Source organism: Zootoca vivipara, chromosome 3, assembly GCF_963506605.1.
Source record: "Zootoca vivipara chromosome 3, rZooViv1.1, whole genome shotgun sequence".
Taxonomy (NCBI): domain Eukaryota; kingdom Metazoa; phylum Chordata; class Lepidosauria; order Squamata; family Lacertidae; genus Zootoca; species Zootoca vivipara.
This window is the reverse complement of record NC_083278.1, coordinates 68,380,420-68,399,324: the sequence shown is the minus strand read 5'-3', so window position 1 is coordinate 68,399,324 and position 18,905 is coordinate 68,380,420. Positions and strand designations below refer to the sequence as shown.

General features: G+C 42.8%; 1 protein-coding gene across 1 annotated transcript in view; it reads left to right on the top strand.

Annotated features, from left to right (window-relative positions):
- Positions 1 to 18,905, top strand: part of PRKN (parkin RBR E3 ubiquitin protein ligase) — a 611,971-nt gene that overhangs the window by 223,689 nt on the left and 369,377 nt on the right. The window contains exon 4 of the mRNA XM_035108599.2: positions 631 to 749. Within this exon, the coding sequence (XP_034964490.1) occupies positions 631 to 749 (119 nt within the window). The remainder of the gene's footprint in view (positions 1 to 630; positions 750 to 18,905) is intronic.

Below are 18,905 nucleotides of genomic sequence, written 5' to 3'. Positions count from 1 at the left end.
TGCATGGCTTTGTCCAGCTCCTTTGGGCATCCCCATTGGGCCACTTTGCATCTCAGCCAACAATCCATGTACTACCAAAAACAACACAGAGGGTAATTCTGTAAGCTAGTTCGCCACTGTGTCCATCCAAAAGGAAGATGGAACTGGCCACTGTCATTCATGTCCTCTTTACCTCCATGTTGGACTACTATGTAGGGCTATTCTTAAAGACCATCCAGAATCCTCAGTTGGCCCAAAATGTTGCTTTCAGATTGGTAGCAAGGCGTGGCAGTGTGGGTGGCACCTGGGGCTGTGGAATGCGACGACTGGGTTGCTGTGGCGATCAGGTTGGTCTTTTAAACTGTGTGTGGAAGGGGGTATTTTTATTGTTTGTTATGCTAGATCTTTTTTTGTGTTTTTTGATGTTGTAATCTATATGTATGTGATCTTTGGATTAAGGGCAGTATAGAAATTTAATCAACAACAACAACAACTGTCAGGTATACAGAACAAGAATGTATTTCATCATTCTGTTTTATAAGTTTCTTAAATAGTTGTCTACTTTAATTCTGGTAAATTTGGGGCACTATAATTCTCTCTGTCTTGATATTATGACAAATTAAAGCTTTGGCTTTTCTTTCTTATCAACAGGTGCTGCTAACTACAACAGGTTTTATGTTTTCTGTAAAAGTTTCTGCCAAGCTGTGAAACCTGGAAAGCTTCGAGTCCGCTGCAAAACTTGCAAGCAGGGGACACTGACTCTGGCAAGGGTAGGGAAGCATTTTTATATTTTTCAAAAGCATATTGAGGACTTTGAAGTGACTGGCTAGTAAATATTGTGAAGAATCTCTGAATTTGATGGCATATAGCATTTTGTCTATCATTTGTCTATTTATAACACCCTTCCTAGGGAGGTCCTCCTGGTGCCTTTGCTTTTAGTGTTCAGTAGCAAGCAAAACTCTTTGTAAACTCTTTCTTGTGCTCTTGTCCGATTCAGTTAGCTTGTTCGGCTCTGGTTGATGATTGTTCAGTTTCTCATATTTTGTTTCCAGTCTTTGTGATGAGTTTTATTTTCTCTTATTGGTTCTACATTGTGATTTGGACTGTTGTTATTTTGTTGTAAGCTATTCTAACCATTTCTTGGTAGGGGGTATAAAACAATGTTTTAATGATAACAGCTCTTGTGGAGCGTGTGCTTCCGAGAAAATAAAAAGGGATTTGTGATCAAGAAGCATGCTATAGCATCTGGGCAGGCTAGGGGGAAGGGGGCTATAAATATTGTAATAATGACACCTCAGTGGGTTGTTCTTCCATGAAAACACAAAGAAATTTGTGATCATGCAATACGCTACAAAATCCTGGAAAACAATTAAAGTTTGAGAGTAGGGTACATAAGTTACAAACCAGTAATTTTAATTAGATGTTTAAATGATAAAAGTTCTTCCTTTCCGCACCTATTCCAAAAATAAATCTCACTACAATGGAATATGTGTCACAATAATAAAGAAATAGATCCTCTGAGTATGTGCACAGAGTGTATTTCCATCACCATTAAATCAACTCTAAATTTTACAACTTTCCCCTGCAGAACTGGGTTTGGGAAGCAGGGGAGCTAGTGGGCTTAAGCCTTGGCATCATTTTTCAAAATTAAGCACCACAGTGTTTTCAGAAAAAATAAACATCAAAAATTTATTTAAGGCATTTTAATAGGGCTCAACCTGATTTATAGCACACAGGTCAAGATCACCAGTGAAAAAAACCATACCCATTCTTAAGCAGAATTCAAGAACACTGCTCCTCTTCAGCCAGACCAGCTACTTGGATTTTTTTAAAGACTTATTTCTGCTCGAGGGGAAAAGAGAAAACTATGTACATGTTCATTGCAACCAGACCTGGATGCCAGCAATTTTGTAAGCAAAAGGTACTGGTCTGAAGCACAAATGCCTCTCAAGATCTGCTAAGGGACTTCTTTTTGGCCAAATACAGTGGTACCTCGGGTTACAAATGCTTCAGGTTACAGACGCTTCAGGTTACAGGCTCTGCTAACCCAGAAATAGTATCTCGGGTTAAGAACTTTGCTTCAGGATAAGAACAGAAATTGTGCTCCGGTGGCGTGGCGGCAGCAGGAGGCCCCATTAGCTAAAGTGGTGCCTCAGGTTAAGAACAGTTTCAGGTTAAGAACAGACCTCCGGAACGAAATAAGTTCTTAACCAGAGGTACCACTGTACACTTATACTTTCTCCTTGTCATTTTCAACCTGCTTCCAATCTTTTGCTCTTTGGGAGAGGAATGCAGCTGCCCTGCTTACTACTCCAGCAAAGGAAAAGGGACTGGAAATCAAAATACCTTCATTTGAAAATATTTTAGGGCACCTTTCTAAGTACAGCTCATCCAAGGTTGCTCACATAATAAAAATTCAATGCAGTATCTACAATGCAAATGATAAAACAGAACATATAATATATAAAAGTTTGGTTTCTATGTTTGTTTTTCTAGTACAAGGAATAATATGTTACTATTAATTGTAGCTATTTCCCCTCTGAATTAACAGAACTAGAATCGCTAAAGCTCACAAACGCAGCAGGTGGGATTCAACCACTGAGTCACGTCAGTGGAAGCTTTGCACAAGTGCTTCTGCCTGCTCAATCCTTCCTTCCCCCTGAAATTGGCTGTTGTAGGAGAATCCCTAGAACAGTGTGTAAGGAAAGAGGAGAGGGGATCATTCTGTCTAATGAGCTGCAACGCTTGCACAGAAAGATTGTAGTAGCGCAAGGTTAAATTCCAACTCAGAAGCCAAAATTCAGTTCTTTACATAAAAGTACAGTGGTACCTCGGTTTACAAACACAATTGGTTCCGGAAGTCTGTACTTAACCTGAAGCGTACTTAACCTGAAGCGAACTTTTCCATTGAAAGTAATGGAAAGTGGGTTAATCCGTTCCAGACAGGTCCGTGGAGTACTTAAACTGAAAATACTCAAACCGAGGCGTACTTAAACTGAGTTATGACTGTAAAACTGAAAGATGCAGTCTACATTGATTTTCTGTTTCTCTCATAGCTTTCATTGACTGTTTCAACTTTTGTGTATGTTTTGGTAATTAGAGGTTTCCACAACATCTAATACATCTATAGATTTACTGCAATCCTTTGTTATTGGCCTGTTTTCATGCCTAAAACCATCTGCTCAGCAGTTTTGCAATTTGAGTATTGGCTTGGCTTACTTTGAAATTGGCATTTAATTTCTTTTTTAGTGAAGCTGATTATTCCTAAACTCTACATGTAAATATTTCCTCTTAAGAAAGGGACCTTTAAGCAGAGATGGAGGCAAATTTTTATCTGGCCTCCCTTTCTAAGCTTGTTTGCCTGATCCACATGTCCTGGAATAATACTCAGATCAGAATATAATTTTGAATTTCATGTTCCTTTTAGTTTTCTGATATAGTTCTTGACTCAAAACATATACTAAAACATATTTTACAATGTGTATTTTAGGCTAAAGTATACTTACAGTGTGTACATTAAAATAAAATGAGAATTTAAGTACACATTTCCATACAATTATTATTATTATAAAAATGTTGACAGATTAATGCGGAAACCGGGTGAAATGATCTTATGAAAATGATCTTATGAAAACACATGAAACTGGTACAACAACAACCAGTGTCTTGTGCTCACCTTCATGTATGTCACCACAGCACACATTTCTTGTTTCATAGGTAACATGGCAGAACATAAGCCAGCATTTGTTTCAATTATGCTCTTTTATTGGCATGAAAGTAAAACCTGTGTAAAATCCACATAAAATGTTGGGCAGCATTAACTTTCTTAGGCAACTTAATCCCTTTTGGGCTGGTAAGCTGGGAACAGACAACTTAATTGAATTGAACTTCACGAACACTCTCTTTTTCCGGCAGGAAGACTGACGTTTTAAACATTCATAAGTAACCTTACTTTAAAACCCTCTTTAACTGTCATGCCTATTTGCATATTATTATTTTAAAATATGTTAGGAATGAATTTAGCATTTACAGAATGAGAGGAAAGCTAAAGAATCTCTTTTTTATACAAGAAAATTATTGATGACTTGAAGGCTGAATTTTATGAGTATTTCATGACTTACTGCTGTATGAGAGATTTGTTTGGAACTGGGTTTCATGATCAGGAAGCATCACTAGCAGTGCAAAGAAAGGGACACATTAAGAGTACTGGATTATACCAAGAAATATTGATAATTCAATTCTTGCCAAGAGTATCCTCAGACATCCAAAGTTAGCCCAGAAGCAGGAAGCGCAAGTGAGTTTGCTCCTTGCCCTCTCTATCTTGTATATGTGTAATGCACTTCGAAAAGGATTAAACACTTAAAAAAATTCAACATCATAAAACTCAATGCAAAACATAATTTGCAAAATTGAAAATCTCCCTGCAAAGCTTGAGTGAATTGTGTGTTGATGCTATGTAGAACACCTAAAGCTGCTCATGTGCTCTTTTCCAAGCCATGCTGTTGTAAATCTATACCTGACTTGCAGGTGGGTGGGATGTTGTGATCTAAAGGCAGTTGAGTATTGTACTAATCACAACGCTGGTGTGTAAAAAGCAGAGGCGTACATGTTGTTTCATAACTAAAAAAACCCTCAACAATCTACAGTTGGGTAATACCTTTTTAGGATCAACCAAAAGTCACAAAAGTGTGGCAAACTATTGAGTTTTCTAAAACTCTTCATCTGGCAAGATTTTACACAAAGCAAGGGGGGAGGGAGATGGGCGTGGGTGGGAAGCAGACAAATAGAAAAAATAGGCTGATGTAGCCATTAGGTCAGTTATGTGTTCAGTTCCCAGTCAGAGACTGCAGGCTGAATAAGTTCCTACCAAGTGCTACATATAGCAGCACCTAAATCCATTCTGACATTCATTCAAATTCCCACCTGATTTTTTTCCCCATTCTTCTGCAACTGGTTTATCATGCACATGTCTTTCTTCCATTTTGCCACCCACTGGTGCAGAAATATACATTTTTTTTTTACATATATTGTAATGCAACAGACATGCATATCTCTGCCACCAACAGATATAACAGATAGTTAGATGTAATGTGTGCATGTTAAACTGCAACAGATATTTGTGATAGGGCTAGAATCTTCTATTTGTGTTGTTGTGTTGATGTGATTTTATAGGGTTGTGCCCTTTAGAGTCATAATTGCGCCAAAACTATTGCTAGCTAGCAGCATGATTGTTTAGCCAAATAGTTTTTCTTAATTGAAATACAGTACCAATATGCTTTTAAGAGATTTGGGGTGAGAGAAGGAATTAAACCAGAGAAGCTTATTTGTTTCAGATTTGAAAGTTTTCACAACTTTCATCAACTTGATAGAAAACGATCCTTTAAGCTGCTCCTCAACATGACTTAGCCTGTGCTTATAGACTTTTCACACTTCCTTTTCAACAGCACACACTGATTTGTTTCTATATAACACTACGAATTGCAACGCCATAAACACATAGATTGGAAAAAGCTGACTTGCCTGTCACTACCGTTAAAGTGTGACCAGCATCAGTAGGAATAGACAAAAGTCTTCTTAGGTGTAAGTGTGCCTGTGTGAGCAGTATTGACAAGTTGTTTTGCATATGATATAGCAGCAAGGGTTAAATGAAAAATGAAAAAGCAGGTCCTCCCTCAAAGAGGGCACATGTTGCGGTGAGACCTGGAAACTGACACCCTGTGTTGTGGGTGGGTAAGATTGGTCAGCCACAACACCCGATTAGTAGGTCCCTAGATTGAGGGACCCAGGTGGCGCTGTGGTTAAACCACTGAGCCTAGGGCTTGCTGATCAGAAGGTCGGTGGTTCGAATCCCTGTGACGGGGTGAGCTCCCGTTGCTCGGTCCCAGCTCCTGCCAACCTAGCAGTTCGAAAGCACGTCAAAGTGCAAGTAGATAAATAGGAACCGCTACAGCGGGAAGGTAAACGGCGTTTCCGTGTGCTGCTCTGGTTTGCCAGAAGCGGCTTTGTCATGCTGGCCACATGACCCGGAAGCTGTACGCCGGCTCCCTCGGCCAATAATACAAGATGAGCGCCGCAACCCCAGAGTCGGTCACGACTGGACCTAATGATCAGGGGTCCCTTTACCTTTACCTTTTAGATGTTGGGTTCAATCTGGCCAATGGGGCGCAGTCCAAACGGATTGAGGGACCTATATATGCCCATGCACGTGACCCAAAGCCTACTCTTTCGGTGCGTGCATTCGGAACAGCAACAGCGTGTCCTCTTCAATGGATTGTCCTGGTGATCTTTTTCCTTTCTTCCCCTTGATTTTCCCAATAGTTATTATTCTCTCATGGTTAATTCCCTTCCTTTCCTTGCCTTTCCATTCCCCCCAGAGGGGCTTTCGCCCCACGAAGCTTCAGCCCCTTGAGTGCTCCCGGCCTGTGCAGCTTGTCGCTGCCTGTTAATTGTCAGCTTTCACGCAGCGACTTTTCCTTACGGTCCCGGCTGCGGCTGCAGCCTTGGGGGCTTGGGAAATTTGTTGGGTAGCCGATCACTTTAGGCTTTGCCGAGAGTTCCCTCTCCGAGCGAGTTGCTTTTGCTATTCTTCTGCTTAAGGGGCTGGTGGGGAATTTCCCAGGGCCAGTAAAACCCCCCCCCCCAGTTTTAACATGATCACAATTTTACCTTCTTTCAAGGGGGTGGTCTTCACCCAGTTAATTTGGCGGGAGCACCATCTTGTTTTGGCGGGAACGCCATCTTGCTTTGGCAGGAGCACCATTTTGATTGTGGGGTGCCCCCTTTTAATCCTGTTTGTATTTCTGTAATTCCCCTTGTTTTATTGAGAAGGTTTCAGGATGCCTATTAAGAGGAATCCCAGTCCTGCTCTCCCTTCCAAAAGGGTGATTAGAGGCCCGTCTCAGTCACTGCGTTCAGCGCCTCCCCTAGTGGTTCCCCCAGCATACGCTGGATCGTTTGGGTGCAATTATGGCCAATATTGGATCAGATCCTGTGGCCGTGTCAAGGTTTAATACTGAGCTGGAGTCTTTGGCTCAGCAGTGTGGAAGGCAGCCTGTGTCTCAGCCTGGCCCTTCCATGTCTTCTACTGTTTTTGAGGCCCATGGTCCTTCGGATGTGAGCGAAGCAAGCGAGGCTTTTGATTCTTCTGGTGCCTTGTTCTCCCAATTCCAACCTTCCACGATCCCAGTCCCAGCTAATCCTAGGGGTCGTCCTAGGAGTATAGGTGCTATGATGCAGCGGGCCTTCAGTCTGGACTGCCTCGTTTGCAGTCAGCACCCCCAGGGCCTGGGAGTTCAGGGCCTCAATTTGTACAGCGTGTGGGGGGGTCTTTTCCATAGCCAAGCTCCTCGCTTGCTTTTGGTTCCGTGCAGGTCCGGTCTGCTCCTTCAAGAGAGGCGCTCAGCATCCAGTCTTCCGAGGAGGGCTAAGAGGCACAGAGATGGCAACTCCTCCTCTTCTACAGGTACCCCTGCATGCAGGAGGACTTGGAAAACTTGAAAGCAGCTCTTCCTGGACTCAAAATATTCTGGTCACAACTGCTGCCGTGACGCGAATGGAGAGGAAGTCGTTGCCCAGTTGCCACTGAGAGGGCCAGGAGGCGCATCCAGAGCGCAGTGGCCAATAAGGTTCTGGCCTTGGCCGTCACCCGGGCATTACCTTTCGCAATGCGTCCCTATACAGGCTTGGCAGGGTTCATCTGTCTGTGACTGGGAATGATTTTTGGCTGACCTCCATGTCAGCGGGGTTAAGGGATTGGTTACAGGTGTGAGTGGTTGGCGGCGAGCGTGGGGCTCGTGTGGTGGATAGGCTCTGGTTCAGGTGATAGGGATGGGGGAACGGTCTTGCCATCCCTATGTGAAGGGGTATTCCAGGAGGACATCTGGGTGGCAGACATAGCCTGTCCCTGGCTTTCCACCTATCCAGGTGTTCACCCTTGGCTGACCCATGCTGGTGCCTGGGTCAGTGCTCCCTGCAAGGGTGCAAGGAGCTAGTCGAACCAGAGCCTATGCAACCACTCACTTTCTGTAATCAATAAAGTTGTGGCCTAAATTCTGCCAAAAACCAAACCAAAATTTGAATCATGTGTGAATTTATTGAGGGGGGGAGATTTCTGGGTCTGAACACGCAATGGAAGAATACATAGCTGCCAAGTTATCCCTTTTTTAAGGGATTTTCCCTTATGCTGAATAGGCTTCCTCGCGAGAAAAGGGAAAACTTGGCAGCTATGGAAGAATGTTGGACAAGAAATCCTGGTGCTACAGAGCAGGATATTTTGTTTGTAAAGGCTGTTGGTAAAGATGCAGAACTAGATTCTCACACTAACTGTGGGGAAGCACATAGGAATTTGATTAGCCACTGTGGGAAAGAGGAACATGGATTAGATAGGCCTTTGGACTTTTATCAGCAGGCCTCTTGTGTTTTTATGTTCCTGGAGGGAACCTGCAGGACTATGGTGGCAATGCCAAGAGTGATGGAAGTTTTGAGAGTAACAGGGCAGCTGCAGTATAATAAGTAACAAGTGGGTAAAGGTAAAGGTAAAGGGACCCCTGACCATTAGGTCCAGTCGTGACCGACTCTGGGGTTACGTGCTCATCTCGCATTATTGGCCGAGGGAGCCGGCGTATAGCTTCCAGGTCATGTGGCCAGCATGACAAAAGCTGCTTCTGGCAAACCAGAGCAGCACATGGAAACGCCGTTTACCTTCCCGCTGTAGCGGTTCCTATTTATCTACTTGCATTTTGACGTGCTTTCGAACTGCTAGGTTGGCAGGAGCTGGGACCAAGCAACAGGAGCTCACCCCGTCACAGGGATTCGAACCGCCGACCTTCTGATCAGCAAGCCCTAGGCTCAGTGGTTTAACCACAGCACCACCTGGGAGAGGAGAGCAAATCCCCCAAGACACTTGCTCTCTCCTTTTACACCCCGTCCCCCCAAGAGCTGAAGTAATAACTTTGTAAGTAACAACTTGAGGAATAAACTGATTAATTCACAGTCCCAGTCAATGCATGGTGTGTAGAGTCTCTCAGTCTTTCTCTCTCATAAGTCTAGAACCTAGTATCACCCTACGTTTAAAAAAAAAGGTAAAGGGCCCCTGGACAGTTAAGTCCAGGAGATTTGGAACATACAAAAGGAACAATTTGTTCACATAGCACATAGTTAAGCAGTTGAATTTGCTACTGCAAGATGCAGTGATTGCCAACGTGGATGCCTTTAAAAGGGGACTAAACAAATTCATGGAGGATAAGACTATCAGTGGCTACTGGTCACAATGGCTATGTTCTACCCACTGTTGGAGGCACTATGCCTCTGTATACCAGACATGCTCTCCTCCCAGAAAATGAAATACAAAAATTAACAATGACTTAGTTTGTGTCTACGGTCAGAGAGCTCTTCCTCAGTAGTGGAAAGCCACCAAGAACACCTGCATGCCTCAGTGCATTGCTACTGTCTGTTACTGTTACTCTTCATCTTAAAAGCTGCAGTAAAACACAGGACTCAGCTATACAGTTGCAAATACTGTAAAACATTTTAAATGTGTCATAAAGTGCAATATACAAATGTGACACTAGATGGTGATGGTGAGCTACGGCAAATTCATATTTTATTTTTTTTAAAGGCATTTTCACAGCGTTTTTGATGTGTGTGTAGATTTCACAACAGTCTCTAAAGTGTTTCTGCTTAAGTGAAGTTTACATTTGTTTAGTGGTTATGAGGACCACAGTTATGGTGTATTTATTCAGTTTGTAGAAACCAAAAAATATGAATTCACACAACCAAGTTTTGACTATAATGCAACAATTTTAGTCCAGGTGAACTTAGTGAAAGTTGCTTCTGAGTAAACTAGCACCACAAAGGCCTGCCTATTTATCTATACATTCAAAACACATGGCTCTTAAAATGTAAATGAAGCACATTTATGTACAATAAATCTTGCAAAGTAAACTATTCAAAAATTACTCAGAGGGGAAATCATTTTTTAAAGCAAGAGTTGTATATTTTTGCTTGTAATTCATTAAGTGAGTTGGGTGAGCAAGTCCTATGAATGATTTATCATATGAGGCAGCTGAGTGTAACACTTGGGTGTGAACAAAATTATATACTTTAAAAGGTTTCAAAATTTGGACAAATACCAGTTCTTTCAGGCAAAGAGAGAGGGGAGAAAAATGCATTTAGTATTTCACCAGATCATAACATACTGTGAAGCAAACCTTTATTGGAAGGAGCTTAGAGCAAGTTTCTCTATGCTAGGTGAGAACTGTCAAAATGGAAGAGGAGAAAAATTAAAGTAGCTAATTTACATGCAGAATAATTTTCCAGAAGCAAATAGCATTTTGGATCCAGATGACTGGCTATATAAATAAAAATATTTTTAAATAAATGCACAGCCAAGAACAATGATGTGTTGCCTTTTTCTCATGACTGTCTAAAGAGCGTGCTACCAATGTTTAAGATCATAGTTCCAAAGCTCACCAGTTTCACTGATAGTTAATTTCTAAAAGAATACTTCGTTCTATTCTAAGGGAGGAAATAAGTACCGTAGCACTTGTATTGATTCACTGTAAGTTAGTGTGAGAGCCAAAAATCTACAGCCACCATCTTCTGCTGGAGCCTAGGGTTACTAGACTCATGCCTTTAGTGGCTACCTTTAATATACAGAAAAGTAGCATTTTGTGCTCCCCCCATCATTTACTCTCCATGCTAGAGCAAGTTTCACTTCTCTGATTGTAGGGACCTATCAGGGTTGACCATATCATGAGCCATTTGGAGGCTGTCTGCCTCTTTACAATAGATGCAGTCAACACCACCAGTAGAGTTGCCAGACTCAATAGAGAACAGGACTTTTGTGCCTTTAATTGCCCTGCTCTCTTTTGAGTCTGGAAACCTTAAAGAGAAACCAGCAGACCCTTTGTTTAATTTCCAAGCAAAGGGTCTGCTGGTTTCTCTTTAAGGTTTCCAGACTCAAAAGAGAGCAGGGCAATTGAAGGCACAGAAGTCCTGTCCTCTATCGAGTCTGGCAACCCTAACCACCAGGAACTGATATGGCTTCTCCTCTCCTGTTTCCTTCAGAAGCCATTCCAGGATACCATTGAGAGGCTCACCCACAAGGCAGCATCAGTCAGCTCATGAGCCAGCTGAAGCGCTCACAGAGGTAATGGGTTTAATAACCCTGGACAACCTGAGAGAGGGGAACGTACAGGAAGTTTCACCAAAGAAGGACAAGGTTGTGAATGGCAAGTGGTCTTGATGGCTGTGCTCTACCTCCACTATGGAGGCAGTAGGAATACCAGTTACAGGGAATAAGAAATGTGGAGAGTGCTGTTGCACTCTGGTCCTGCTTGCACACTTTCCATAGATATCTTGTTGGCCACTGTGAGAACAGGATGCTAGGCTAGTTGAATCTTTGGTCTGATCCAGCAGGACTCTGATTATGTTCTTATGCAAGCACAAGACACTATGAAGGAGTCACCCCCAGAATCTAAAGATGACATCAAAAGATCCGCATCCTCAGGCTGGTATAGAAGGGAGTCAGATGGCCTGTGAGTCATCTGAAAGTGAGCCTTGGGTTTAATAACCCAAGTCTGAATACTACCAAAGTTGTTTCTTTCTAAAGTTTACTTATGACAGTTGCTGCTGAGGTTCATATGTCCCTGGGCAAACTAATTGCCTAATTTGTTTGCTTCATTAAAGTAAAGACAGATTGATGTTTCATTGGCAATATTCCCTAGATGGTTCTGGACACTGAAAATCTATTATGTAATGGGGGAAAAGGGAACCAGCATTTTAATTATGAATGTAATCGCATTATAGAACAGGAGGTGGTCTATGTTTTAAGTAACAGTGGGGCTAAAATTAAAAATAAGCACACTGTTGACTTAAAGAGCACTTTGCATTAATTCCAGTTAATCAGTGCAAAAGCATATGAACATCTCTGTTGTCATGTGTGCTGGCCTTAGGCAAATAGCCAGTCATTTTGAGAGGTTTTTGAAAGGTTGTTTTGCTTGATGATTGTCAGGGCCTGAGGGACAATCTAGCTTGAGATGGAAAAACCCAGTAAATTACATGGCATAGTTGTTTGGAAGGGATGAATCATGTTTCATTTTAAAACCCTCTTTTGAAGCTTCACCCACACAGAGGTGTTGGTATCAAACTAGAGCTCACAGTTTCACCTGAGGCTGATTTAATAAGTTTGTATGGGACAACGTGTGGGTCCAGACAAATTAAACTTAGAACTTTTAAACTTTTTGGTACTGTAAGTTAATGAATGAATGAATACATATGCTTAGGACAGGGGTTCTCCAAAGACTTTTTTGGGGGGTCGGGTCGGGGGGGGGGATTAATAAGTGCAGGCAGGTCAAACCAGAAGCCATTAGAGAATCACTCAGAGTGATTCATAGGGTTATCTTTCAGTCATAGTACCTGTAAAGCACCTGCCATGATTCTGGCTTTGGAATTATGAACCTCTTTCTTGTATCATTCACCATTCTGGGTAGAATCATCTCAAACTGCTGAAGAGTTACAGTGCCTGTTGTGGCTATAGAGATCAATATGAGAGAGACATGTTTTATTGCAGGTAGGGCAGATGAAGGCACCCAGTTTCTGTGCTACAAGTGCACCATGGCGTTCCTTCTCTCTGTGCTCATCCCAGCAGTTGTTCCTCTCCTGGTCGCTGCTGTGGATACACAACCTGTCTTCAGGCATTGTAATTGTTTGCAAGGGATTCCCATATAGCGAAGGTTAAAGCTTGATATATGCACAGGTTACAAAATGTTACACATGTTACAAAAAATGAAGAGACAATTCTTAGCACTCTCTCTATCTGTATGTGTGTATGGCTATATTTGGGAGGGTTCACTTTGTTTTGCAAGCTTTAAAACTGAAATTACGGTTGCTTAAATGCTGTCACCATAGTTGAGCTTCAAGAATGAACAACTTTACCTTCCAAATGAACATCTTGTACAAAAAATATACGAAGTGTTATGGTGACTGAGTTTGACCTAAAAACAAAGCCCATATGGATTTGCTCATTTTCAAGTGCAGATTGTTGAGGCTGCAAGTCTCTCACTTAGTCACAGTCTCTCTCTCTCTCTCCCCCGCCCCCCTCCATCTGACCATATGGTTGCCAAACCTAGTGGTAGAAAGGGAAAGAAGTAAATATAATACAGCCCAAAAAGAAACTTGGGAATTGGAGGGTATTTCCATTTTCCACTCTGTTTTCACAAGTGCTTTATCTCCAGGTAGTCTAAATCAATCTTGATGGGGTTAAGAAATAATCAAAATGTTTTAAAGTGTGAAAGAACCAACGTGTTGAGATGTAGCTAAACAAGCTTTTCATGTAACAATAGGATCAATTGGTTTTCTTCCACGTATTAATAATGAAACCTAGGAAATTGTTTTCAGTAAAACATATAATTTACAAGTATATCTGACTTTGATCCAAGGGCAGTTCTCAACAGCAAATTAACCACTCTACAGAATCTTCACTTATGTGTAATACATATTTGTTTCTATCAAAGAGCACCTGCTTATCCGGGGGTCTAAGAATGGAACTATGGAGCAGAAGGAACAGGCATTCTGTCTAATGATGCCTTTTAGCAGTAGAATAATAAACATAAATTCTTCCCATCTTTTGATGGTGCATTCGTAACATTTACTCCCTTGATCTCTGTTACTGTATTTGAATGTGTTACTTCTAACTCTTTTTCCCTGTGCTCCTCTTTGCATAGTTTCAGCCTGCATATGCACAGACGACATATAGGAATAATTCTGGGGCAAGAGATAGCAACAAGTAGCAAAGAAAGTCTATGCAGTTTGCTCATGAATAAATTCTCTCCAGTGTTCTCATACCAAACAGCAGCTTGAGGTGTATAATTGTGAGCAATATTTCTTCAAAAATATGTATTATAGCCTGATGTTTCAAGTAGTAGGCAAATGTGCCGCCTACACATGAGCAAATCAACTTGTTTCCACTGTTCAACTGAAGCTATTGATGCAGCTTGATTGATTCTACCTGTTGTCCAGCTTTACATACAGTATATAGACTCTCCTAGAGGAAGCTGATTTTCCTTCTGAGGTCAGGAATAGCCTTCCCTCCCCTGCTCACTATGTCAGGAGGCTCCCCAGGTTTTACACTATCTTTCTACTTGTTACTGCCCTTACCCAGATTTTCCTTGGAGATTCTTTGAGTATTTCTGATTCCTGGTACATGTATGTTTTCCTTCCGATGGGCTGCATATGTGAGTGATGGATGGATGCTTCTTTGATGCAGAACTTGATTTAATTTTTATTTTTTTATAGCCAAAAAAAAGTCCATTCTTTCTTAAGTAATCTTTGTTGGTGTACCGTGCTCATTCCAGGAACCATGATGGAACCTGAATAACTCAATCAAAATAAACACTAGCAAAGAAGTTCCAAAATTTTTAGTTTCTAGCTTCTTGGATGTAGAATTTGTCACCTGTTTGGGTTTACTTGGGGGATTTTTAAAAGTTTGTGGTTTTTTCCTCTGGTGGAGAACAAGTGGCAGATTCTTTTACACTCATCAAATGATGCAGATTCTATTACGCTCATCAAATGTCCTACTTCAGCTTTCCCTTATTGTTGCCAGCAGTGCTTTACAACCTTGGGAGTGAGAGGTGAACTACTAAATAACATTCAGAGAAGTGGTAAATTATTCCTCACCAGCGTGCATCTGTTAAAAGTTGCTGCTGTGCTATCTGTTCTTCTCCCCCAAGAATAAGTGTGTGCTGTATTCACAGCATATGCTGTCCTCTATTGCCAAGAGCTGACCGTGCTAAAGTCACCCCTGAATCTGCTGCATCCGAATTGCCTAGATGGCCACTTGTGTTGAGCATTGGGTGGCTTCTGACCCAAGTAAATGATCTGCCTTCCAACTAAACAGACTTCATGCAACTTTTTACACTAAGGCAGCATGACAACACATTATATTAATAAAATATCAGTACTTTTACTGTCACCTTTCTAAAGGATTTGGAGGTTATCAGCAAATAAATACTTCTAACATACTATGCAATAATTGAGGGCCTGCTTCCAAAACATTCTAACTAGTTATGTCCAATAATTTGTCATTGAAGCCCTTTCCCCCATTTCCCCCTCCAAAATCTCACCCACCCTTCTTCTGCCCTCTATGAGATCACTCTCCCCACTACAGGCTTTACCTCAATCCCGTCATTTCTCTGGTCCTCAGCTCCCCTTTTCATTCTGTGCCCCACCACCCACCCCCATTTCTTGCCAGCTACATGCAGCCCCTCATGTCCAGCAGGTGCATTGCTAGTCAGCATCCCATGACTTGAATCTTTGCCCATCTTGTGATATTATATTCAATTAAGGTTAGCAAGGGAAAGGGTGACTAGCAGGCTGACTACCAGTTATATAAGAAAATATTCCAGCAGAACCACTGATTAATAGCTGCTCAGATATCGTGTTTTGTAACAGCATCATGTGCTCTTTCTCCCGCCCAATCAGTGCCTTCTTTTTCTCTCCACCTGCCTGATACTCGTGCCACAGCTGCCCCTTCCCACCACAGCCTTCCCTTCGCTGGCTCTTTCTCCTCTGCCGCGGCAGTGGCGGCTAGGCTTCGGCCTTCTCATGGCCTTCTCGCTCTTGCCACAGCCACCAGAAGTGGTGTGTCTTCTTCCAGAAGTGTGCTTCTGGATGCGCTACACCCGCTCCCAGGAATATGGCAGTGGCACCTATGGCAGAGAAGCGGGTCAGTTTCTTTGAATCCGTGACGTGCTGCTTAATTTGGGGCAGTTGAGTGGTGTGCCTTTGTATGGCTGCTACTGTCACATTTTGAAATCTATCTTTGCAACCATGAGGGCTAGAAGCTTGTAAGAAGAAGAAAAGCCACTGTCTTAACAAAAACTCACTGTGGATCTAGAGGCCTCATGCTGTTGTATATACCTAACCTAATCCAATGAAATATGTCCCAAATAATGAAATATCTGTTTCATAAATCAGCCATTAGAGAGAATCCATCTGGTACTTTTGTCTCCTCACTCCTTCAGCGTACCCTCAGTCTCTCTCCCTTTCTTCCTTCTTTGTGTGTCTAAAAGAAGGCGAAAGAGAAATGACTGATTCTGTTTTCTAGCTCTTCCCATTAGTTATTTATGTATGTCTGCTCTGGGGCTACGGAAGACAGTGGGAGGTATGAGAGTGATTTTGCACATCAATGTTTCAGGACAGTATCAGTATAAATGGCCTTGGTATAGCAGTCTATCTTCCCATAGGCACTAATTAAAAAGCAATAAGAACCGAGAAATGTTTGTTTCCATTTCTTTGTGTCAGTATTTAATGTGCTATAGTTTTTTTGTCATCCTTACCCACTTGAATATAGCCACCCATTTAAAAAGCAGCATAATTAATAAACAAAACATTTTTTTTTTTAAAAAAACTACCTCATCTCAACATGCACACACAAGCCACTGGTGAAAGCTGCACTTTGTATTCACATTTCAGTTCAAGTAGGAAGCAAGATTCTGATGCTTTGAACTCCCATATCAGTACTGGATTCAGTGGAAGTTCTGAATCCTCAAATCAGGTGAGACTAATAGAAAACTCTGAAAACAGAAGGCCCTTTCTCTCTGTATAGAAGATAATTAGTAAATAAACTACATGTATAATGCAAAAAAAAAAATTAAATGCAGATGCTGGAAGTGAATAGAGCCTTTGGGGGGCAAGCTGGGAAATTAAGTGAAGGTAATTTCAGATGCCACATTTTCTAAGAGACCCACATAATGAACATGTTGACATTTGCTGTGTCAGGCACATATATGTGTTCTCGGTTATTCCAAGAGCAAAGATACCCGACACTGCTTTTAATGCTACAGATAAGCAGGTCTAATCCTGAGCATAGGTTGGATGAGAGGCCACATAGGAACAAAATGTAAAGTGCTTCAAGCCAATTGTGGGAAGCATGGAGAACAAATGAAATCAAGCCTGGCGCCTGCAGTTGATCAGGTTGAGCACTAGCCAAGGGTTGCAGTTGCCTGGGAGGCCTGATCTGCCCATACCACAATTCACTACCCTCCTCACCTGGATGCTTTTAAAATGTGAGAGGCAGTGCCACTTACAACAGTGGGCTACAACAATTAAAACTCAGTTTTGAATTGGATCCAGCTGAGCTCCCATTGGCAGTGGTTGCATCCCATTTTAAATTACCCAAAATGTAGTGCCCCAGCCCACAGATCTATTGAATTTACGACTCCTTTAATAGATCCGTATTCCAGTTAGGACTGCAGATTAGGAGTGGTGAACTAGATCAGGCCCAAGAGCTTGATCCTTATCTCCCCCACATCCTGCATGCCAAATTTGACAGGTGAGCAAGGACAGCTCCTCCAGCATAGGAACCATCACACCAACTTGGGAAGTGATATCTCAAGAGGTGTCTGAATGCATAGAGAACAGACATACAGACAAATTAACCACTTTGTAAAATATAGAATAGGCTATTGCAACTTATCAGAACTATGTTAATGCCACTCTGGAAGCTCTGTTCCTGGTTCTCACAGACTCACCCAATACTAGCTATTGCTGGTGAACTAGCCTTTGCTGTTTCCTCTGTTACTTCAGCCTATAAGTCTGTTTGCAATGGCTAGGACTCTAAAATGAGTGAGCATAATAAAAGCTTCCCCAACTCCTCTTCCCCCTACAAACCCCTGCATCCCTGGTGTATTAGGGGCCTCTCTTGAACAATGTGAGATGAGGTATAGGGAGCTCCTAGTGGAGAGAAGAACTTTGGAACTACAGAAAATTGGGTGGAGGCTACTGGTCCTTCTCTGGTTCAAGGATGTCCCTGGTTTAAATCTTTGTCCCTGCTACAAACCTATGAAGCCACTATTTCTTAGCTGCACACCTGTCAGAGGGCCTGATATGGCTACTCTAGAGTAACGACTCCAGCATGGTCTTTTAAGGCTTTTATTAAGTGCTGATTATTTACAGTGTGCAGAGCGGTAAAAATGCATCCTTAAGGTGAGGTGTCAGAACCTCCGAATGGCGATTGGCGCGTTTTCTTCCAGCACCAAAGCTTTGGTAGACCCAACCTCTTCCCCCTACGTTTGCGTCGCAATTCGGGAGTTGGGGGGATTGGCCTCCCCCCCGTGCGCCCAACTTCCTGTCCCACCTGAGGCATGGGCTCCACAACCTTGCCTGAGCCTCGGACACCACTTCCTGACTCTCCGCTGGAGGCAGAGCTCTCCTTACTCTCTCCAGCGCTTGGGGATGGGCTGGAACTTAAGATGGGAGGGACTTCCCTGTATCCCTTGTCCCTCACATCCACCCCCCTCCCAGGCTCCTCTCCCCCCCTCCCTAGGGGCTCTCTGCTTGCTGGGGACGAGTGAAACCCCAAGAAGTCTGTGGCATCAGAGCCTGTGGGTGTAAAAATTTCCCCCCCAATCCTGCGATCTTTCCCCTTCCCCCTGCGAAGACGGGAATCCCAAAAAGTCAGTGGCGTCAGAGCTGGTGGGAGTAAAAATGTTCTGCCAGTCCTCTCCTGCCTCTGACGTGGTCGACCTCGGTGAAACCCACACCTCTTCTTCCGTATCCTCAAATTCCGCTTCCCATCTCCATGGAGAGCTGCTGCCTGCGATCCCTTCCTCCCGCCCCTCCCCTCTCCCTCCCTTTCCATGTGCCAGGGCTTGGGCCTGTGGGGGGAAAGGGCGTGGAACTCTTCCACTAAAAATTCCTCAGGTACTTCCGTGGCCGGTATCCACTCATTGTGGGACGGCGGAGTGTCCTCCCATGCTATCAGGTACTCCAGCCCTCTCACCCCTCTCCTTGAGTCTAAAATCTCAGTTGCCTCATTGAGCTGTCGGGCGTCTCCCGTCTCCCCCCCCTCCCTCTGGAGGCTGATCGCTGTCCCTGAACCTGGTACTTTCTCTGTACGGCAACAGCAGCGATCTATGAAACACTGG